Source organism: Corvus cornix, chromosome 3, assembly GCF_000738735.6.
Source record: "Corvus cornix cornix isolate S_Up_H32 chromosome 3, ASM73873v5, whole genome shotgun sequence".
Lineage (NCBI taxonomy): Eukaryota > Metazoa > Chordata > Aves > Passeriformes > Corvidae > Corvus > Corvus cornix.
In genome coordinates, this window is record NC_047056.1 from 90971207 (window position 1) to 90996534 (window position 25328).

General features: G+C 38.5%; 1 protein-coding gene across 3 annotated transcripts in view; it reads right to left on the reverse strand.

Annotated features, from left to right (window-relative positions):
* Positions 1 to 25328, reverse strand: part of LOC104693474 (muscular LMNA interacting protein) — a 103752-nt gene that overhangs the window by 56224 nt on the left and 22200 nt on the right. For all 3 annotated transcript variants that reach the window (XM_039569892.1, XM_019289971.3, XM_039569893.1), the window contains exons 2-3: positions 5810 to 5968; positions 3097 to 3465 (exon numbers count right to left, since the gene is read on the reverse strand). In XM_039569892.1, the coding sequence (XP_039425826.1) occupies positions 3097 to 3465; positions 5810 to 5968 (528 nt within the window). The remainder of the gene's footprint in view (positions 1 to 3096; positions 3466 to 5809; positions 5969 to 25328) is intronic.

The window sequence follows — 25328 nt, forward strand, 5'->3', positions numbered from 1 at the left end:
GGTGAATTGGATTGGTGCAGAAGAAGTGAGTGACCAAAGCAGATTTGAGTTGCTTTGGTCTGTGATTCAACTGCAAGTCTTTTGCTCTTCTCAGGAGCATCTCAGATAAACATTTCCCAAAAATGTATGAAGAAAGTTGAAATAGGTGGCAAGGTTACATCAGCACAAAGGGATAAAGGCACTTGAAAAAGATCTTGATGCCTTGTAGATAATCATTCCAGAATTATCAAAGTGGACATAATATTAGTATTGAGCCTTGCCCAGGAGACCTTCAGCACATTTGAAATGGCAGAACTGAGTTGGACGCAAGGCAAATGGTCATTCTGGTGAGGTCACATTGTTTTTGAAGGGCACAAAAGATGTGGTTAGCTATACCAGCAAGACCCTGAAAGATATGCTGGTCAAACAGGAAAAGGGAAAGAGTGTGTAAGCTGAGAGTCCAAAAGGCAGAAATCATGTCTGAGTGAATCATGTCTTCAATGTAGACCTGATTCTGGGCCCAGCTTTGATCTCAGTAGAATCTGCTTATAGATAGGAAAAAATAAAAAGAAATTACCTACAAAGACTGCAACCTCAGAACCAGAAAGCCACAAGGAAGCACTGGAAACTGTGGAAAACTTAACAAAATTCCTGGAGACAACACAGTAAATCAGACTGTGAGCTGAGACCCAATTAATATAAATGCTATTTAGAACAGTCCATTTTCTGCCAACAAGGAAGGTGCATTGTCCAAGCAATGGCAGGAGTTTGTAGGGACTCCTGACTTACTTGTCTGGAAAAGCCAAACCAGATGCCACTCAATGGACAGAGGAATGTCAAGTGACTTCGAGTAACTGAAATTCCTTTTGGTTACTGATCCCCACAGTGAGTCAAGAAATTTCTCCAAGTTGAGCTCACACCCTGACCTTGAGAGAAGCAGACACCCCGCTCAACCCAAAGGGTAAATTCCCAAAGGCAGGAGTCAGTCTGACTCTCTCTTGCATGGCTTGACTCTTTTTAACATAAAAATAGAAATGGCAGAAAACCCCCCAACACAATATATAAACATTAAACTATTATCAAAAGGCTCAAAATATGACCAGAATAACAGATTATTTTTTTCAGATTTTGAATATAGTGTGGCATTTTCCAACATCAGTCAGGACTTTTATGTCTCACAGAACAGAAACTTCCTTTTTTTTAATTCCTTCCTTTTTTTCACAGAACAGAAACTTCCTTTTTTTTTTAATTCTTTCCTTTTTTTCCTTCATTTAAACTAAGTCAGAAATTAATGAAGCTGAATGAGCCCTCTGGGTCAGTTAGAGTGATCCCTTCTGCAACACAATGCTCCCCAGTACTGGTCCTTGCTTTTTTCACATCTGACAGGAAACTCATTGTCTAATTATGCTTTTAAATTAACATAATGTTGTATGCAATAACTCTTAAAAGGGACATGATACTGCCCTTATAATCCACAAACTGAAAAGATAGCCCATATATGGAATCCATTTTACAAAGGAAATGTACCAACAGATAAACCATGCATCTATTTAATCTTTTCATAGTTTTCCTTCATTTCAGAAATGATGATCTTTCATTAGATATCAAGCGAGAAAGAGTGATGCCTACAGAAACGCCGTAGAATCAGAACAACAGTGAAAGGCAGCTTGGTAAAAACATCTATTTATCAAGCGATAGAGAGGGCTAAAGATACTGAGATAATGAAGACTGTGGAAGTAAGGTCTTGAAAACTTGTGACTAAAGAATAATGACAAGATATGCAATTGCTATATTACATACTGCCTCTCTTCCTGTCCAGGTGAATAGTTAGCAAAGTTAGGCTTTATTTCGTGTTCTGTGCAATCTTTATCTTCTGTTACCTCACCAGCCAAAGTCCTCTTTACTTGCCAAGTCACCAGAAGCTTAAAGATTCAATATAGGAACTCTTCTGTATAGTATTCCAAAATTCACACAATTTCTGTAAAAGCTTTTCAAAAAATCACTGAAGTAAGCCTGAACATTACTAAAGTAAATTTGTATTTCCTCAAGACAAGTATTCTCTTACAGGCTGCTTCCTCTATGTATGCTTACCTATGCCTTTAACCTTCCTCATGGAAAATTCTCACTGACTTCACCGGGAGTTTCTCTGAAGAAATGAACATTTCATACTTCCGTGAATCCCAGAGTGGATTTCTTATTCACAATGTCTTCAATCAAAAATTTACACTGAATTTGATGAAAAAATTGAGTGGCAAAAGTATTTCAACACAAGATAGGATATCCTATTCATTTTCAGAAACAAAGTAGCCATGCTTAATGTTTGCTTTCAAATTATCAATTAAGAATTGCATTTTCAAGGTCAAAGGAAATGCCTGAATTAATTTCATGTGAGAAGGATGTTGTTATTTTGCTAAAGGTGGAATTTTCCATTGCATACACACCCTTCAATATAGATCAGTGTTCTTTCCAAGATGGGAGACATTAACTTTTCATGCAGTAGCTTGGATTGATGCATTTGTAAATGAAACATTTCAAAGACCCTTTTTGGAAATGCCCCAGGGAGAATTTAAAATTTAACCATTCAATAAATGCACCTATAAAGGTTCACAAAAAATGGAAATTTCATCTTCATTAGTTCTTTACACCTGTGCAAAGTCAGGTGTACCATCCAACAATCAGAATAATAGGATTTTTTACAGCCTCTTTCTCTTGCATAAAAGGCTGCAAGAGGTGCTGAGAAAAAAAAAAAGAATCTAGTTCTGGGAAGTCTGATGCCAGTAATTCAAATGATCTCAAGGCTCTATTGATTTCAATTACCCCACACAATTTAGACTAGGTAGGAAGCTAACATCTCCTGATTAACTTGCTGTCATGATGAACTGCTCTTAAAAGGAAAGAATACATCTCCCTTATCTGCTCCACACACACACCAGAATCATATGGAGAGGCAGCAAGTCAGAAGGGTTGGGCCACCTCCTTAAGGTCCAAATGTTACAGAAATGGCCAATGAAAAGGCTAATTAAAGAACAAATTGACCAAGCTGCTGTACAAGCTGGCTCCATATCCTGAAAGGTTTAGAAAGCAAAGGTTATCGCTAGAGTCTGAAGAGCTTGTTACCTGATGTTTTTGTGGATCAGTAGTACCATGGGAAAGTGCAGCACCTGGAAGGTGCCCATCACCAGGAGGTTTCCCTGCCCCAGTGCCAGGGGAAACGTGCGATGTGGTCAGCAGCTGAGCACTGATGGGACCGTAGCCATTGGAAGGCTGATGGACGTTGTTCGAGGCTGCAGCTACTTCATCTTCATCACCAGAGTCCGTAATCAGGATAAACTCAGCCTTAAACAGGTCATTCTCCTGCATTTCTCCTTTGCTTGAATTACACCCCAGGGACCGGAAAGCCGTTCGGGTGCTGTCTGTACAGACAGTGGACACACAGTCTTGTTTGGCCCCACTCTTTAAGACCAGCTCATCAGAGACTGTGTCAGACTGCAAAAGATACAAGGAAAAAGAGCCAAATTAACTGCATTTTATTTGAGTTCCCCAAAATGTCAAGTAACTTTGGCTTTCAGTAGTGTCTGTCTCTGCACTACCAAAAGTGCAGTAGGCAAATGAAGAATTTAGGCATGAGTACACAGCAGAAGCCACTTCCCCAGGGAGTCCCAGCTTCCAGCCCCCCAGCCAATGCTGTGGGGGCTGCCCTCCCAGCAACTCACAGAGCAACAGGGGGCACTGAGCACAGCGATGGCCCGAGACAGAGCCGGCGCGGGAACCGAGGAGGAGGGTGCAGTCAAGCCGAATGAGCTGTCAGACCTGACTACACCAGACATGATGGGAAGGCACCCCGACTGCGGGATCCACAGAGCAGACAATGCTCCTCAGAGGAGTCTGACAGACTAATCTGGGACAAAACCTATACATATTAATGAAGAAACAAAGGCCCTTAAGACAAGGCATTCTCCAAAGAGAGCAAAGAGACTCAGAGGTCAGAGAGCTTTACTGTATGTTCAAGTTTTGCAGCACAGGCCACAATTGTTCTTCATATGTTCTGCAATTTCCACATCCAGTATGTCACTTCTCGAGTACACTTTGGATGAAAGCAGGAATAGTGCAAACTGCACATATGACACACATATCGTTAAATCATTCAAAATCAAAACTGCTATTTTAAATCATATTTCCCTCAGAGGAGGAATCAGGTAAATGAATAGACATACTGTGTACTGCAAGAGGAAGCCTCCAGATGGGGCTGATATTTGAGTGCTGCTTGAGGAACAGGGTAATTACAAATCTGCACTGCACTTGCAGCTTCATGAGTCCCGGAGTTCAGTTCTTTGAAAAAATACTGGACCACAGAGGGGGATATCAGCATTATGAGTTTGACAGTGTTCTTTTGAATATCTGATGTTGGTTGTTGAAATATTGTTCAGGTCCTAGACATTTTAGAATAGGGACTAATCTGTGCTATGAAGGCCTCACAACTGCATCAACTGCCAGAAAAGTTTCCTCTATCTACAGAAAAATACACAGGGATGGATGACAGGAAGACCTGATTCTGCTTTATCCTGGGCATGACTTCTAACAAAACCTGTACTGAGCAGCTGTAAATGTAACTAATGAGTTACACTGCCTGAGGATAATATTCCAGTCAATGTCTCTTCAAATATATCCATCCTTTGCCCAGACCTAGCTGCTTTTTTCTCAGATAGGACACTGAAATGCTGGAACATGTTCAGGTAAGAGGGCTGTGAACTACTGTGAAAAGTTTTTTACATGGAAGAGCACCCAGAACTCCAGCCATATTACGGTGTCCCACAGTGGTAGGGAGGAGAGGAGAGATCCAACAGGCAGGAATTGTGCAGCAAGATTGATTTTTTTAATTGTTTTACAAACTCTTTTATAGACTTTTTTCTTCATAGTCTAATTGGTCAAAGGATCATCCACCCCTTGGGGTGATTGGCTAAAATCCTAAAACATCCATTGTCAAAATATTTTTCTACTGTACTATAAACAGAGCTCTGCAAGGTCGCAGGTGTTCATAGTTTATAGAACTCTGCTAATATCTTTCGTGAGAGAGAAAAATATCTCACGGGACTGGAAAGAAGCAAGAAAAATTCTTGCTAGCAGTAATATTTGTATCCACACAGCCCCAGCAATGCCCCAGGGAAGGAGCTGTTATACAAAACCAGAATTGCCATAAGCATTAATATTAACCTGAGAGTTGCAGTAGCCTTTCAAGCAGCATGGAATAAAATGAGAGGGCATTAAGTGTTGTGAGGCAGGAAAGGAATAACAAACAAAGGGTTGACTAAAGGAAGGAGAACCAGGAATGTTGTGCATCTGGCTACACCATTGCAGGAAATCACAGGGACAAGCTTTCAAAAATCAAAAGCTCGCTTCCAATTTGATGCATTACTATGCAGCTATGAATAGGATTGGCACCTTTTCTGGTAGCCACAGCACTGGCATTTGCTGAAGCCAGGATCCAGTGAACAACTCCTGGTCAATTTCCATGTGATAACACTCCTTGCACACCACCCTTGCTGTCATGAAGATCAAGAAGGAATTCCTGTCATCTGCCATTGCATGACTGACAGAGGACAGAATTGAGATGATCAAGGGTTTCCTTCCAATATAAACTCTGCCAAAGGCAAAGCAAGCTATTGAGCAGACACCTGCCTTCTCTTGCACAATGATTCCACATCTTGGTAATTAAACCAAGCACAAGCCAAGAAACCATTCAAGGGAAAGAGCTTCAGTTCAGCAATGCTCAGAATAAAATTTTCTTTATCTTTTGAAGAAGTGGAAAAAATAATGCAAACAAAAAATCTACCTTATTTACAATATTTAGGTTGCTCAGATCCTTTGGATCCTCTGGAATTGTCACAAGGAACTTAGAGATATCCACAACCTCAAAATGAGTTGGAAGTTGTCCAATGGATGGTACAAACGTGAAGGTCAATGGTTTGGTTCCAGATTCTTGAGAAGTGACCTACAAAACACAAAATTAGTTCAAATTCTTTATCCAAATAAAGATGATTTTTATCAGAGTTGAGGTAATATTAATAACATGAAATAATTAATCTACATAACTTACATGTCTGTTATTAACTATACTGGTGTTTGCTTTGGTGGTTTTTTTTAATTGGGTAATTGTGTATTAAAGCCTTATTTAACAGACAAAATACTGCCTTGATTATACTCATCAACATTCTATATATTCTAGTGGTGTGGCACAGCAGACAGAGGAACTTTTGTTTGATAGCTTGCTATTCTTTCAATTTTCCATAACAAAATCAGAAAACCATATTCAATCCACTTCAAGGCTGTTTTTATCTTTGTTTAACTCCACTTCAGTAGGACAACAATTCAATTATACCAGTGTATCTGGGCAAATAATAGCCCCTAGAGTATTTGCTTAACAACTTAAACCAAATAGGAAAAACCTTTGCTCTGCAAAAAAAAAAGCAAAACGTGTTCACATTTTCTAATGCAAATGCAGCTAATTCTGAGCAATATCTGGAATTAATTGTGATTCAAGTATCTTCTCCATTTTCTTTGAGCTATTCAGCCACATACACCAACTAATTGCTTGTTTGTCTGCTTATTTCTCCCTCCCCCTGTTGCCCTCTCAGTAGGACTGTGTACATAGGGCCTGAACGCACCAAACACAAGAAAGACTAAACAAAGGTAATTTCACCTAAATGTTCAATTTTATCACGCTCTCCTATCACTTCCATCTCCTTCACAGGAGATGGAACAGGAAAAAGAAGTCCACATCATTGTAAAACTCTCAGTTGCTTTGCCAGACATCAGGAAGAGGAACTGCACATGCCTTCGCAAGGTGAATAGGGGGAACCACACCCCAAACCACTGAACCTGACATGCTGACTTTCCCACTACTTGTTGGTGTAAAGAAATTCTGTTTTCTGATTTATAACTATGGAGTACATTGATTTTCCTTTGTTATACCATCTGATGTAAACCTTATGGCTATTAATTGTCTTTTCAATGAACTCTAATATGCAGAGGCTTGAACTGTATTGAATCATACAGGAAAACAGGATTATTGCTTTGGCTTTTTTTTTTTTTTTTTTTGCTTGCTTGTTTAAAGTGAAACAGATTGAAGAGCTATGACTCTCATTATGCTGCTTTGTAATTTGCATCCATAAGTAAATAGCAATTGTGGAACAGAGTGGAATTATGGTTTACATTACTTGATCATCTTGTGGCTGGAATATTAAAAATTTCCAGTTTTAAAAAACTCCAAGCAAATATTAGTTACTTCCACTAACAGCTGCCTGCTGGAGTGCTCAGGCAAAACAGAGGCAGGTTACTTGTACAAACGCTGTCAACTGCTCTTTCCTCAACCGTTTGGAAGAACTCTGCTCTCTCAGACACATCCAGCTGTGAAGCTACAAGGTGCTCTCCTACTTTTACTTCCCCCTCCATTTCACACAAGTGACCAAGCACTGGAATATATAATGCATGGCCTGAATCAACAGCAAAAGAGTGACAGCTAAATGATCCACCATGCCAGGAGTTCAGGTTGTTATTTTATGTGAAGGCGAAACAACAGCTCTGTCTTTCTTTTAGACGCTAAGGTGCCTGAGTCTGATCATTACTTTTTATAAAACAACAACACAATTTTTAAATATTATTAGCCAGCACATTAAACCTTGCTCCTGATAAAAGTCAGCAGAGTACCATTCGTACTCAAGGACGTACTCACTAGCGAGCAGCTGCCAGTCCCTACAACACAGCCAGGGATGCAGACGCCACCCAAGCACCTGCTGCTCCCTGAGGTGCCTTCAAGGTGCACGATTACATACACACAGGCAGGAGCACCCATCACATTAGCATTAGTGCTTTCTGTACTGCTGACACAACTCGTGGCAGTCTTACACAGTACCTGGGTCTACATTAAAATCAGCTAGAGATGGCCTTTGCTTTCCTGAAGACCTGTAGTTTTGCTTTCATCTTCTCTCTCTTATCAGGAAGTGCAGCTGATGAATTTGGCTACTTTGGTTGTCTTTAATAACATTTTCCCCCTCTACCTCACTCTCTAGTCTTGATAACAGCTGTTCTGTATCAGTGGGCATTCTTGAGACAGAAGGCAAAATATTCCTTATAAAAGAAAAAGGAAGAGAGGGAATAAATGTGCAAATAGTAAACCCAAACACAAACAGATTTATGGCAAATTCCAATCAAATGTGGCAGCATTGCTAAACTCCCACTATTTTATCTGCATATTTGTAATGAGAAAATACAAACAAGAAATCAGACTAGAGGCTCCAGGCTGTTGCATAGTAATGGAGAGATCTTGCTATCACCTAATTTTGTATTGTGTCTTACCGTGCACTTCCAATTTTATTGCTTTGGTATTAAAGAACACACAAAGAAAACTTTTCTGTATTTGGCCTAAAGATATTGTGGAAATAATCACCAAAATTGTTTGCAAGCTAAAACTATGATTGGAAAATACATAAAAATGGGCGAACAAGACTATTTTTTTCAGGCAGGAGATGCCATTAAATCATGGTTTTGTTTATGTTCCCCTAGTGTATATTATTTTCTTAGAGTTTAGAAAGCATACACAAGCAAATACAATTACTGCATTTCAGACAGTTTTAAGTTGCTAGATACTGCATGAAGCAGTGACAGGACTGTGTTCCTCTTAGTTTCACTAATAGCAATTGAGAAACAGGAACTTCCAGCTGGTAAAACTGGTCATGCAATCTAAGCTGCTCCACAGAAACCTAGACAAGCAACTATCAGGTGACTAGCCAGAAAACACAAACATTGCCACTGGGGGAAAACAAAAGAGAAATATTTCTTGGTTAGAATTATTTTTAAGTGGTTATTTTAGAGATATAAAAAAAAAAAAGAAAAAATACTTTGACATTTTAAAATTTAAATTTTAATTGAACAGTGTGAAGTAGAAGGAACTGTCACATACTACTTTCTTTTTTAAGGTAGAGAAAAGATTTTTGCACCTTTTGTCATATACTCATCTCATTTACCATCTCTCTCTCTGGCTGATGTTTCCAGCCTTGAAGAACTGAAAAGAAATGAACAGGCTGGGCTTCCAGCATTTCATTACATCTACTAATAGCCACTCTGATACTTAGAGGTAAACAATAAAGAAAGAAGCTTAAAATTCAAATATATGTAAAAACATACATGAAACTTCTTATCATCTTTTCTCCAAAATTGGTTGCAACAGCAGAAGTCATTCAATGCCATACATTCCCTGCTGCTGGAATTTACTTGAATCAATACAGTTACAGCGGCAGAAAAATACCAAATGTGACATCTATTGAATTCAATACTAAGGAATTCTGGTTTATGTTATGTAACCAACCTTATGCACATGAAATAACTGATTGTTTTTAACTGCAGCCTTCATGTTAGTTAGTGCTTTGAAGAATACAAATTATAGAGTTTAATATAAATAACCTTTGAATATCCATTGGTGTCTATCGGCGGCTGCATAATATACTGCCAAAAAGCTTCAAAACAAAAACCTTATTCTAGATGACTTCCACGAGCTCCTATGTCATCAATTTACAAACAGGTTTGTTGCATAATTAATACCATCAATTTACATCTGCCCTGGGGATAGTAACTTAAATTATATTAATTATTGTTTTCATTACCACAGCTTCTGTAGTCCTTACTTGTAGAGCCCATTTTTAATGTCTTGGTTACCTTGTGAAAACAAACTAACACTTCCATTTAATCTCTCATATGCTCTATATGCATTCAGCATACTGCCTATTTTGTAATTTAAATTGAGGTCCCATTGTCAACGATTGCTTCTCAGGATTTCCTTCTGGAATACAGATTGCTAAAGTGAAATTCAATATGCTGGTTCACGTTACCACTTCTTCCACTGATTTGTTAATGTAAGTCATTCCATTAATAAAACAACACCCTGAGAAAACCTCATTCCTGAAACATCTAGCTCTTCCTTTGAAGATATGTATTTGTTAAAAAAACAGAAAAGTAAATTATGAGTAAATAATAGCAAAATAACAAGTGGGTACATCATGACATAGAAACATGTTGACAGAAGCACTGTTTTGGTCAGAGCACAAATTCACATGCTCACGATTCCTGAGTGATAAATATAGCTCTGACACTCAGAGAGAGCACAGCTAACGTCATTCACCCAGCCAGAGGGAGGGGCCATCCAAAAACACAGCCCGAGTTCTGTAATCTCTCCTTAAACTCCTTTTCTATGTTCAGACTAAAGTCAAACCACAAAGAGATATTGTCTCCTCCTCAAGACAGAGAAAATCTAGTCAGATGGAATTATCAGTTAATGAGATGTAAGAATCTTCAGCCTATCTTCATATCCTGACTTATTATAGCTATCACAGTAACCTAATATGGATTAGCTGTTTATTGTGTAACATGAGCTCCGGCTTTTCTAAAACCTTTTACAAACAGCAGCAGATGATCATCTGAACACCAACTTTCTCTCTGTGAAATTTCAGAGGAAAAAGCTAAACCCATTCCAAAAATCCAGGATGAAATTACAGTCAAAATGAAGTTTGTGCCAAAATTCGCAAGGACAACTGTGGTCCAGAAGCTTCCCCAGGCCCTATGATGTTCCCATTTTATCACCTTCAGCAAATAATTTCTGCTTCTTTCAATACATCAACACACACTCAAATGCAGACAAGTATCTTTTGAAAATGAATGTGTGATATGTGTAAAGCACTAGAAAGAGCAAATGAATAATGTAGGGTTTGCCCAGCCACTGTAACATTAAAAAATTTTAATCTATTATTCAAAATGCAAGAGCTCATTCAGATGAAGTGGTTTTTTTCAAACATCATTTTAATTAGCTCTTCAGCCCAGCAGACTTTACACAACTGTAATCGCTCTTTGATACTGCTCTACACATATGTAGCTAAATTTGATGAGAAGTAAGTAAAGATAACCTTTAATTTCCTCCTTTTGCTAAGGGCAAGTAAAATACCTTCCCTGTTATGTTTACTTGACTTAATTATATGCAGTGTGACTAAATGGTCATAGTAAGTCAGACCCTAAGATGACCTGGGCCTTTAAATCATGTTTATAGTATCACTGACACCCTTAAACCTCTTATTTGCTTCCAGTCTCCTAAACCTCCTAAGAAGCAACATCTCCCAAGTTAAAACACTCTGTTGTAACATCTCAAGCTGCTCTAGTCCCATCACCCATGCGCAAAACCACAGCTAGGAGGTCCCATACCCAGACTGCCTCCAGCTTCTCCCTCAGCAGATAGTCACCCCTTCCTTCTGGCTGTCCTGTGTTTATTTTGCTGTGTGGATCAATCAGAAATTAAGCTGAAATATTGTTGCTGATTTTTCACTAGTGTGGCCAGGCTTGCCATCTGGTCTTCCATAGAAGGCAGTCAAGGACTGACAAAAGTAGACTGAAGAAGTTTGAAGGCTGATTGCAAAAGAAAATTTTAAAAAAACCAAATGAAAACAAAAAAGTGATGCTGTCTAACATGCACATGGACTGCTTATCAAATATTATTATATTATTCATGGTCAGAAGACTCCTTGGGAAATGGGAGATTTCATATCAAATCCAGTGCCTGTAGATAAAGAAAAATATCTGCATCAAAACTGGAGTCCTTACAAGGTTATAGGACTTATGTCTTCATATGCAGAACATCCATACTAGCACATTAACAGATACATTTACAACTGATATACATAATATATTCTTATTCAATGTCATGATACCTCCGCCCAACAAAAAAGGCTGCACACAGCTTAGTCACGTTAGTATAGCAGTGAGGTAAAACAGATCCCAGTTTTCCAGTCCATTTTTGAACAGCTCTGTCTTGATTACTCAGTGAGAAATTGAAAGTTAGAATTTATTCTTTTTCCTGTAAGAGTTTCTTGCAATTTCAGCTCTGTAAGAGTCCCAAAATGCTGCTGTCACCCTCACAGCAACCTTGAAGCACATTCCCATTAATCTATATGACATAATTCCACTCGTAGTTTTTTCCCAAAACCTGACCTATAAATAAGCAGGCCTAGTTCTCAAACCAAGCACTGGGAGGATAAATAAATGCCTACTTACATCTGTCAGAGCTGAGACATCAGTCTTGTGGGATGATGCTAGCAAGGAAATTCAATTTTACAGTATCACACACCAGCCATTTGCCTTTTGGTGTCCCAAGATGTCTGAGTGGTTGAGGGCCAGGGGGATTTCAGCCAGAGCAGCTCCCTCCCCACAGAGCTAAGGCTCACATGCGGTGAGGTTCCACCACCACACACTGAGCACTGCCAATCCTGCCACAGGAGAATCTAGCCCACGTGGTGCTGCCACCACAGGTGAGCATCTCCAGAGTTCTCCTTTCCAAAACACATTGCAGAGCAAGTTTGGTAACACACCAGTGACACTGGTCCAAGCAACACATTTAGGAAGCAGGTGGTGCCCAGCATCACAGCTGTGCTTGCACATATCCCTGCATGTCTCACAGAATGACAGAATGTTCTGAGTTGGAAGGGACCCATAAGGATCAATGAGTCCAACTCTTAAGTGAGTGGCCCATACACAGATTGAACCCACAGCCTTGGCATTATTAGCATATGCTTTAACCAATTGAGCTAATCTCCTAACAGACCATTAATTTTGTACAATGGATTGACTTCAGAGTGACTGCAGAAAAAGGATGTATGTGTGCTGATACTACATGTCCAGCTATCATAGCTTGAAGGCTGTTGAAAAAGACCAAGGGATTTAAAAAGATGCTTCCAAAAGTACAAGCACAAGATAATCGCAGAAGCCTTGAAAGTGCAAGTGTGGAATAGGAGCCCTAGGGCTACAAGCACGAATCATTAATAATAAGTTGTTACTCACTACAGGAATGCAACCTTGTGTGCTGGTATTAAGGATAACAGAGCAGGCAAAGAACCAGTATCTGGCATACATGAAACATATCAAACACCATCAAATTCAGATATAAAATTTGCTGGCTGATGAAGAAGGAACAAGTAAACTGTTATTAAAGACAGAAAAGTAGCTTCAAGTGGGCCCAAAGCATGGGGTACATAAGCCCCACCATCAACATCATCCACCTGCCTGCAAAGAACTGGAGATGCTGACACCTTCCATAACAATGCATAGAAAATAAAAGTGGTAGAAATGAGAAAGTTGTCTAGGTTTCTGTCATCTGTGTGATCATTGGGAATGAGCTGCAATAATAGGACCATTTTGACTTGAAGTGTGAGTATGTCTGTACCTGGACTTCATCATAATAACAAACCCCATGTATGTGAGGGTTTGTGTGCACTTTAGTGAACAGTACAATGAGGAGGTGCTAAGAGACAACAGGTTGAAGAGAGGAAGTACACAGAAGTCTTTCCCAAATGGATAAACTCAGGAGATAAGTGGCCCAGTTGAATACACAATAAATGATAAATTCAGAATGCCAAGCGCCAGCCCAAGACCACCAGGACACACTGGAATCAGCAATGAACAAATTGAACACCATCCAAGAAGGCTGTATCTGCTGTACACAGACAAATACTGCACAATTACATGTACAGGTCACCCTCTCAGAAGCCAAAGGCATAGTAGTAAAGTCTTCTGCTTCTGCACTAAGGACTGTCCTGCCAGCTGGATATGAGTTAGTGCATGAGGGTTTGAGAAAGCTGCTTGAGAACCAAACACACCCTGTGAAAAATTATCTGCTTTAATAACAACAGCCTCGTTCTCTTAATGACAATATCTTGAACAGTAAAAGGGTTCAGATAAATGTTGTTTGTAAGAAGTGCTTCCTTCCACTTGTTCCCGTCAGTGAAATGGGAATTAACAACATTATAACTCTGTGATTAGACTGCTAATTTTTCAATTACAGTAACTACAAATTTTTGCATTTCTATATGTTTCTCTAGCTTGCATAAGTTGCACAAGGTATCTGGTCTTTCACCACACCCTTGAGGTTTGGCAGTGATCTGGATGCAGCAGATGACATTGAGCATTTCCCACATGTGCAGGGTTTCTGCTCAGTTTTGAAGCACTGTCTTGCTGCTTTTTTTAGATGCAATCAAAGGAGGACTGGTACAGCCTCACCTTAGCAGCTGAGTTACAGTTCAAACTTCTCCAGGTTAACAGTTGTGTGTGAAATCCCTCATGGACTCTTATGAGGATATGCTGGATATCAGGGCTCTCAGTGCTTCAGGGCAAACCTGCTGTTAGCAAGAGCACTTTAGCAATATTTTGGCAAACACAACATCATTCGTTTCACAACAGCATTTTCTCTGTGTTTCCCCAGGTATAACTATCCAAAACACTTCAACACAGTGTGAACACTCCAGTCATCCTAGTCTGACAGGAATAAATGAACAACCACGGCCCTCTACACCCTGGTCTCCTGCTAATTGTAGCATTTACTTTAAGAAAAATTGTCCTCAAACCCAAAGGACTACAGCTTCAGGTTAAAATTCATTCTCACTGCACTTTCAGCAAAGAAAACTCTTTCCAGGAGAGGATATGAGAGAGTTTCCAACACTCCCCACTCAGAGACTGCAGCTACCTCTGTGAGACTTGAACGTGCCCATTCCCATGCCCCAGGTTAACAGCTCCTGTCATCACCTCCTGCCCCTGATACAACCAACCAGCTCCACCTGCTCTCATCAAAACGCCAAAATGCAGTGAGATGCTCACACACATCCTCCAGTACTACATGCATGTCTCCACTGACAGCTGCCTCCTCATTTTGATTTTCTGATTTCCTAAAAGTTTCCTTTTCCTCTAATTTTCCTTTTATTACTGCTGTCAGTTGTCAGCTAAACAATGTTAAAAGTACATTTAATCTTTTGATGGCTTTTTCAGTTTCATTTATTAGAATATTTTCATTTTTGAAAACTGTAAAAAGTAAGGGTTTTGAGTTAAAATGTTTGGGACAAGTTTTGTTTAATTGGAAAGTAACTTCTCATTTAAAAATAATTGATCTGGCAGGAGGAAAGTAAAGGCTGATGTGATTTGCTTTTGGCAGCACAGATTCTATAAGGCTCTCTCCCGTGTTTGGACTCTTCTATTACTATTATTTTAAAATAAGAATGACATTTTCAATAGATATCTTCTTTCCCAAACTGCTACAACTTGTGTCCAGGCACTTGTACTGCTGAGGAACTATATTTTTGGAGCAGGGATCAAGAGAATATTAAGAAAGAGTTGTGTTAAATTTTCAAAAGGCCATACAGCTGCCACCCACATACCAATGACAGATAATAGCACATCTTTCATGCTTTGGAGTTATCTCAATAAATTATCATGGCATATTCTCAAATATGTTTTTCAAGATTCTAAAAGCCATCTGGCCTCTGGATTTAACAAGTTTTTTTAACAGTCAGGAAAAGGTATTTTGAAAAAAGAAAAGCAATGCTGTCACATTTGTCATGGGCAAATTAAAACCTTAGTCTTTATCTACTCATATATTACCAGACTGAGGGCTTCTAGTTAATCTGCCATCATTTTTTTTCTGCTGTCATTCCAGCAGACAGCAGTGAAAGTCTTGTAATACCTGCTAGCCCATATTCCTCAGCTCCTTTCCATAAAGAAGAGAACAGAGCTCTCATTGATGGTACATTAGGGATACTCAGAGTACTTTGGAAGTACCAGCTGCTAAATTTTCAGCTTTTAAACAAACCACACATAGGGGAAGGCAGTTAGTATTTTAATCTCTAAGAAATGGATTATTTCATCCTGTATTATCAGCAATAGGCTTCCCATCAAAAGCTGCACTCTTTACAGTCATCTGTGCCAGGCATTTAACGAATAATCAATACAAGCTCATCTACAAGCATTCTTACCTGTCCCCTACTAACAAAACTCAATGGGCTGATAATTCAGATCCCTCCTTCTGCAGACTGCTGCCTGTAGTATGTAGAGCACAGTTGGAAGATAAAAAAAAATTGAACACTAAAGGAGCAGCAACAAAATGTCTGTGATAAAACTGAAGAAGAGGTCATATTTTCCTCTTCTCAGCAAGGATTTTCAGAGGTCCTTTTAATGAGCTATTTTCTGAGTAGGTCTGTGTGGGCCCAGAAGAATGCTGGCTACAAAGAGCAATTATTCTGGCACTCAGCTACTAGCAAACAATAAGGTAAAGCTGAATGGCTGTTGGCTTCTTCTGCACATTCACAGGAGGGCACGATAATAAACTTAGAATCTTGTTTTCTTCTCTGTGCTAATCACTAAAAAGCAGCTGTCTTTAAACATTTAACTTGAGCTTTCCCAGATACCATGAATACTGCATGTTTACCGGTGCTAGGGTCATTTTCATATGACTTTATTTGTTGGAAAGAATAGCTACGCTTGTTCCAATTAAATAATTTTATTTTTACTTATTAAATGATTTTATATTATATATATACAAACTTTGTCTCATTAAAAAAATTCTTAGTTTTCCACTTTGGCATAATAATCCACTAAATACAGTCATGTACCATTCCTCGGATATTTTAGAGTGTAGGAGAAAGAATAGAAGAACTGTAGGAGAACAGCAGACAGTACATTTTGCACCAAGAACAAGCATAATTTCTTTAGCCAACAAATCTGGATAGTGAGAAAACACTTCATGACCAAGTATGCTACTAATGTCCCGCTTCTCAAGAAGAGTCTTCCAGATTTAAGCAAAACCCTGTCAATGTTATAAAGAACACTTTAGAGTTTCAATTGAAAATGTGTAAATAACACTCTTTCCATAGATGCTATGAACTAACCAAAAGGATCACATGACCAAAGGATTATAAAAAAGGGGAGGGGAGTTAATTGAAATGAACAAAAATCTACACGCTGTCATTTACTTCCTACTGAGATTTTATTCAGAAGTTCCCAATATAAGAATACAGGTGACAATGCAATGGGAAACACTTTTGCACATAGTAAGAAAGAATGTAGGTTCAGTACTTGATTCCTATGTATTTGTACTGTCATGTTGCATCTTCGTTCTAAGAAACTGGAGGAAGGCATGCATGTAATAACCATAGCTTGAGATTAAAGAAGCAATTGAATTATTTTTTTGACAGAACTATAACATCAGAGATTTTGTAAATATTTTTATCACCTTAAAATAGTTCAAAGCCTGTATTTCCTATAATACCCCATAAACTCAGTACAGTCAGTAATTCCAGTATGTTCCATACAGATTCTTAAACCACCCTCACCACTAGGGAGAACTCATTACCCTCAAGATGGGCATTAAGTGACATTCCTGACATACATTACATGGGATGGATTCTGTCTCTCCTCCTGTAAAGGAGGATTTTGATGATGTTATGAGTGTTCATAAGTCAAGATTCTCTTGTGCTGTGTTTTCTGTTAGCTAAAGACACATGCCCTCTTCTTCAAACTCTAGGTTTTAGAGTCCAAAATTTTGTAGCCATTCAAACAGACCTTTGCTCCTTTTGCCTTAGTGGTAGATGACTCTGCAGTCTCCTAAAAGCAGAGGTGACAGATTCAGTGAAAACACTGCTTGCTTACTGCAGTGCTCTAAATGCCTGGATTGAGGAGAATCCTGCAAGATTTCAGAAGAATTTTTTTTTTATCACTTTGGACCATTTTTTCTTAAAGTTACTTGAAATAAGTCAAATTTTTCCCCAAGAACTGAGTGAAAATGAGTATGATTCTGAGTTTCTGAACTTGGTCTTACCTTTGAAAAGGGACAAAATATCTCTTGGATGAAGATTGACATTGAAATTCAAATTAACTAAAATAGGAGGTTAATATAAAGTTTTAAAAAATGAAAGCATTTCAGTTATCAGTTTGTTAGTTTGAGATATCAGTCATAGTTTTAATTTTCAAGAGCAGGGATCATTAAACCAAATATACACCCTTCATTTGAATTCAACAGGAAAGACCCTGTAACACATGCACTCCTTTTTCATCCAGTGTTTTGACAAGTTAGAAGATTTACAGATAATAAATAGATTTGAACTTAATAAAAGTCCTTGTTCTGCATCAGCAAATGACTCTTGCAAGTATTTTTTATCCCAGAGATTATATGTCCTCTGAACAATATTAAGAAATGACAAGCATTTTTAATAAAGCTCTCCTGTCTGCCTGCACAAGGCATCATGCAATCTGTGAAAGGGTCATAATCAATGTCTTCTGAACAGCTTAATTGGTTTACATAACACAGAAGCAAATCTAGTTGCAAATTTTAATAAAAAATTAAAAACCCTGAAACTCTAGGCCATGTATCAAGAACATCCTAACAGCAATGTATTGGCACTCAAATAAAATTTTAATTATGAACACTTTTCACTAAATCTTCAGGTTATTTTAAAATATTCTTAACTCAGTTTTTACAAAAAGGCACTGCTGTACTGTTTATGTCAAATTCTTTTCCATAGTGTTAGACTTTATGTTCCTATTGACTACAGATCTTTCTTCAGGAAAAAAGCAATGAGGAGCTCAGTCTTGCCAAGGCTGTATAGCTGAGGTTTTGATTACAGCAGAGACTACAGGTCAAGGGGACAGCTCAGGTGTCCGAGAAAAGCAAAAGGCAGATGTACCCACAGGCCCAGTCCTCTTTCCTGGAACACCCATTCTCTGACACCTAAAGCAAGTGAAATCAGTGACATGTATTCTCATGTATTCATGCAGTATTTGTCTCTCAGCTCCAGTCTTTGACTTTGCATCTTCCCTGCCTATTAGGTCTTGTTTATTAACTAGCCAGAAGTTGGTGTGGAGAAAAGAGTTTGACAGTTAAGGTAATTAATCAAGCTATTTTTGGAAGTAACTTAAAAGCCTCCTTGTACCAAGAAATTACTTTTTCTCTGCTTTCCAATAAAGATTCTTTTAGAAAATGACCAAATATACTAGCAGAAGATAAAATTCCATTAATTTAAAAGGTTGCCTTTAATTTCAGTAGAAGTCAGATGCTGTGTTTTGTTGCATGTTGCCTCAACAGACTCTATATTGCCATTGTACATAGGAAATCCCATCTCCTTTACAGTTCTGTGGTGGACCAGGAATTTTTCATTTAAGTATTTTCTTCCACATTAAAAAAGTCAGTTTTCTTGAACAAAACCTTTTAACAGAACATATTTGGTTTTATTCCCTTTTTATCTGGAAGGTGCCTTCAATCCAGGATGGAATGATTAGTGGAAGCACCAGCATGGAGAGACAAACTGCTTTTGAATATGTCTCTCTTTGAATGACATGACGGAAAATTACCCCAAGCTCCTACAGTGCTGATCAATGGCCCAGCTACCAGACTCCTTCTCAGATGTGTTTTTCAGCATGAGCTTTGAAAGAGGTCTTCCACCACTAGCATTAGAAAGCAGACTGCCAAAGGTTGAAACCTTCTTTCAGATAAAGCCTTTTCCTAGTCAGAAATGTCAGACTATTCAGTTATTGAATGTTATAATGGTGTTACAACCTTCCGGAGTCAGGAAAGCATTTGACCCAAAAATCCTGATGCTAAGGCCTTGGAAGAAGGACTTGAGGAGCAAGCAAGGAGCTTTAGGCAACTGTGAAATGACAGGTCTTGTTCTGCAGCACCCCCTGGAACCTGCCTTTTGCCTGCAAGCAGCCAAGAGCCACTGCAGCACCTAATGGTCACAAACAAGCCAGAAGCCTGCAGGTGAAGGATCTGCATGTCTGATCTGTCATCAGCCTTTATTCTTCTCCCAAAACAATGAGAAATGCACATGGGCACAGATTTGAAGCAATTGGCAGGCATTTTTGTTTGGCTCCTCACTAATACTAAATAAACACAAGATTTAAGGTTGCACTGACCCATAGCCATTCCTGGCAAAATTCAACAGCAAAAAAGGCTTATAGAGAGGATCTGTGCGACAAAAACAAAATCAGGCCTGCTTAAGAACTCCTTGTCTGCTACATAGGACACAAACTATTTCTTGTCATTGCATTTTCACTCCAATTTACTAGAACCTCAAATATTCAATAGAGCATTCAGGATTAAGAGGCTTTGGCATGCTTTCTGTAGAAACTGCGTGTCTTTGTGCGTGTGTGTGTTCATAAAATGAAAGACAGGAGAATGCCATGTGGGTGGAGGTGAAGTGTCAAGAATTTGGGATTTGCTTTTGCAAATAGCTAGGTCAGCAGACTATATACTTGTCCTAGTAAAATATACAAGGCCTTGCTCACATGAAACTCTAGAGTTCTTAATGGAAAATTTTTTTAATGAAAAAATTTAGATTTGAGCAAGATTTTATGATGTTTTTGAGATCGCATCGAAACAAAAATAAAACAGGCTTTCATACATTTGCACCTGCTACTTAAAAATACACTTTATTCCATGAAGACTAATGAAAGGCACAGTTCCATAAGAATTATGCTGTATCACATCAGAAGAACAAATTCTAAATTGTCAGCTTGTTTCAACCCTAATTACCCATGGGGCACAATTCAGAAGTTGTTTTCTCATCCAAACTTAGTTTATCTCTCTTGGAGCATGTGCACGTGATTGCAAGACTATTTTAAAAGGTTATTATCTGTCAGTGGAGGTACAGATAGTGAACCAACCATCTATGGACTGCTGGACACCCACAACTGAAAAATAAAAAAAAAACCTACTGTGGTGCAAATAGATTTATTTAAATAGCCTACTATTACTTCTTCCCTGGGGAGCATGAGACTGTGTCTCTGCTAACAGGGGATAACTCGTTTGAATGTGTTAGTCGAGCATTTGCAGTCATGTGGCCTTTCATACCTGGTAAAACAAGCCTGAAACAAGCATGAAAAACTCTTTTACAGGATTTCTTACTCAGCAACATTGAATTCTACATCACTTCTAAGATATTTATCTTTTTTTTAATTATTATTTCTTTGCTGTTTGTCACCACTTTAAAACAACTGTACACAAATACACACTTAGAAAGTATATTCTGAGAAAGAATTTTTATACACTGTATCCGTCATTGCAACTGATCAGTAGAATAAACCCTCCAGTAAATCTTCACGTTTCTTCCCTGTTCAGATTGACTGCACACTTTTCCAGGAATCATAAAAATCTACTGACTAAATTGTCAAACACAACTTCTGAGAGCTTACGGAGAAATAGTTCAATGCAAAAGCTTTTTTATTATTATTAATGTTAGAAAATTACAATAGAATTATTGAAAAATTAAATCTAAAATAAAATAAAACAGAGGCATGATATCTTTGAAGAATATGCAAATAATGTAATTTACTCATGTAGCAGCAAAGGAAGGTGCACAAAAAAGCCACCAAGAATTGGTTTGCTGTTAGATTTTGACATCAAATGCAAGAGAATATTTAAGGGGGAAAAAAGTTAAAATACTAGGTTAGTATAAGGTAACAAAGAGGGACTCATTTAACAAATACATAGAAATTCCACACAAAACATCCATATAAATACTTAATATTTCGGGCAATGCAGAAGCAGCTAAGGATTAGCTGTTGATCAGGACATGGAAATGAAAAGGACAATTTAGGTCCCCTGTGATGGCCCAGTGAATATTCAATTAGTTAAACAACATGAAAGACTTTCATTAGGAGAAACTCACTGACATACTCTGTGCCTAATGATGAAGTACGGTAATTGCCTCGCAAATGGAGAGATGTGAGCTCAGTTCATAATGCTGGCCCCTTTCTCACACTGTTCTCTAGGTGTCAGCTCTCAGACACAGCCTGCGACAGGACACCGGACAAGCCGGGACTCTGGCTGATCCAGGGTGGCAGTTTTTATAGCATCATTCTCGTAAGAAACAGATACCTAGTTTAGAGGCCTAAATTTGGAAAGAGTCACAGCTGAGAATGCCGAGCAAGGCGAGCTGCTCCGCCGTGGCTCCGTGTCAGATCCTTACCGCTTTCAAGGGCCGGGGCTTGGGCTCTTTCCTACAGTCGGCTTTTCCTGACAGCTCCCCGAGGCAGCTTCGCCACTCCGGGGTTGTAACTCTCTTGGGTGATTACTACAGATAGATCTAAATTATCCCTTCCTAAGCTCCAGAGCTCGGGAGACCTGAGCCAGTCTGGGTCACCAGCCGTGCAAATACAGGCTAATTGTGTAACACGTCACCTAATTTAATAAGCACAGCACAGCTCTGTGCTAACCAATGACTCATCCTCCACACTAAAGTGGCTCCCGTCCAGATGGTCACAGCATGGTGGTGCTCCTTTCCCTTAAACATGGCCCTCCAAGCTGTAGAGGGGGTGTGCATGTGTGCATGGACAAGAGACCGCACAGCACCTGCAGATTAGTGCTGCAAAGGCAACGCTGGACTAAGAGCCATTGTGGTCCCACTTCCCATGACTCACAGGTCCCAGAAAGCACCTCTCAGTTCTCACAAAAGATCTTTTCTGCCCAAATGTGCACTGCTGAGCTGTTTGTACTCTAGAGAAAACCCCACACTTACTGTATCCTGCCATTGTACCTACACGGCGAAAATAAAATCTATGGCCAAATCAACTCCAGTGAGCTCTGGAGTGCTAAGTCTTCATGAACTTGTGCAAGTAAATGCCTCACAGCTCAAGTTCCCACCAGCCATTCAGAGTCCATGCCAGTTATATCACCCTAAAATTCCTGTACTTTGGAGGGTTATGCAATTTGCAGCATGTTGTTTTCCAGAGTACCTCCACTAGATCAGCCTAGTACTTTGATACCAGTCATTCACATTCAGAAGTTAGAAACCTCTAATCAACTTTAAATTGCAATCAAATGATAGGCACATTTTAAAGATACATCATTACGTAAGTAATAGTACTAGTCCACGTTTAACAGAAAAAGTATGCTGTTCCAGACATCAAATTTTGATGGAAATACCAAAAATGGATTTGTATTCTGAAAGAAAAAATTCCTTGAATGACATTGAGTCTGTTCACTACTTGAATTGCTGGCAATGAAATTAATTGTATGGCAGCCTCTCATACGAAAATGTTACCTATAAGCTTTTCATATCCAAACCAATAAATGCTATCTTTGTCACTAGGAGAAAAAAAACAGGCACAAAAATAAATACTGCCTTCTGAAGGAGATATTAAGGGCAATGCTAACAAGTAAACTGAAGCAATAATCTTACTCCTGCCAAGGAATGTCTTGACAAAAACAACATAATATATATGTCAATACATGCCAATGTTATTTTAACATCAAATCAGAGTCCTAGGTCAATGTTTTGCGTAGCTGATGATAAAAGTGACACTGGTAATAGCAGTATTACTTATCAAGATGTGTTATGTCAGCTTCCTTCTGTTCCTGTCAACACTGAAAATGTATAGTGATAATGCACTACATATGCTACCCACCTCTCTGCCATCATCAACCTAGCTTATGCCAAATCTTTCTAGAAACACTAATCAACATGCCCTGACACAGACAGCTGAGATACCAAGGCTGTCTAACTTAGGATGCTGATGAATAAATAATAAACCTTCAAGCATTACAAGCAAACTAAGGTTCTGCCAAGGTAGATACTATAAAAGACTAAGAGTGATTGTAGTTGGATATTCTAATATCTTTTATATTATGAAAATACATCATTTTTTAGTACCACATATACCATCTAGTAAAAGAATAATAGCAGTACAATAGAAATGTTTGATTACCTGCAGAAGATTTTGAAATAATTTTACAGGTTTACTCCCAGTGAAGATTTTATTAAAGACCCTGGCACATATATATGCAAAAGATATGTTGCATTTTCCATTGTAAATAAAGGAGACAAAAAACCTTTTGCCCCATCATTTTAGCCTAACTACTGTTTTTCAGCTGTGACAGCCTTCATAAAATAAAAATACCCTTTAGAAACACTCATGACAGCAGCTTTTCTGTGCCCAAGTATCACCTTCAGGAAAGACTAATCCCTAAATCTCTAGCAACCTGGAACTAGTCCTTTGTAGCTCATACCTACTTGCACAGGCTCTGGTGAACACTGCCCACAGTGGTGGTAGAGGGTGCTCAGGTCACAGTCACTGAGCAGCGTGTCCATGGCTCACTGAGACCAAAGGAGGTCAATGTAGTGTTTTATCTGCCCAAACCAATTAATGAGTTCTGAGGTGGGGAGAGGTGGGATGGAAATTCTGGGACCAGAAGGGCCTTTGAGATTTTCATTGTTGACTTCAGTGAAGAAACGTCCTTAAATTTTGTCCAGAATACTTTAATGAAAATGTTTATGTGCGGTCAAATGTATTGCTCTTACTTTCCCTAATGAGAAAAGAAAGCACAGGGTGGACTTGGGTTATATTCTGTCATGGAAACCTAGTCTAATCCTGTGCTAGATCCTCCCAAAACATGAGACAGAAGTCTATACTATTAACAAGGCTAGAAATTATTACTGTGCAAAATTCAGAACTAAATGTAAAATAGGCATTATAGCTTACTCTTTATATGCGTCTCCAGAATAACAATCTTTTTGTTATTATTCTTTTTGACTTGAATATCCATCTCATTAAGCAAGACACATGACTGGGACTAAATTATTTGAAGAATCACTTATAAAAATGTTAACAATATTATTACTTCACAAAGTTGATGCTTTAAAGAGTTGAAATGCTGCCAACTTTGAAGATTTTTCCTCTTTGCTGTCCAAATTCAGGAACAGTATATCTTGTATGACTGGAAGTGCACCATAAATATTATAGATGGTCAGAAGTAATGTATTAGTTTGTCAGATTTTAAAATGGCTTCTAAACAACTAAAAAAAAAAATCTTATTTTTTGCATGAATTACATCAGTAATCTTTGTAGTAAGCACTATCTGAGACAGAAGGTTTTACATTTACAGTGATTAGCATAAGGTTAATCTCCATCAGTCAACTGCAACTGTAATGAAATACACTGACACCCTTTGAGCTTATGGTATGCAATTCTACAAAAACAATTACTTTTCTCTGCCTGTTATGGAAGCAAAGTGGTTTTTATATGAGCCAGCCAAGTTCATTTCTAGTGATAGAGAAAACCAATGGTATAAAGGCAATCGCCTCAGGGATCTGTCTGTCTGTTATTTCCAAAAAGAACCAATTTCATGCTTAAATGTACCTAAGTATGTATAAGCATTACTGCACCTTGTTGAAACTTAATTCTCTAAAAGTATTCCCAAAAAAACATACTGGATCCATGCAGTAAGTACTGCAATGAAACACCATTTTAAATTAAACCAAATAAAATTAAACAATTAAAATTAACAAAGACATGGCACTGAGAAAAGGGAAAGCCAATGACACCGTATTCTTTAATACAGTCCTTGCAACATGTAGGCAAATCTTAAACTATACCTCAAGCATGACAAAGAAAGTAGCAAATAGCTTTCTAACCACAAAATCACTGTAATATTAGTTCCTTTGAGGTGGAGAATCTCTTAAGAAAAACAAACCTTTGTTCATTAACACAGGTCTGGGTTAAAC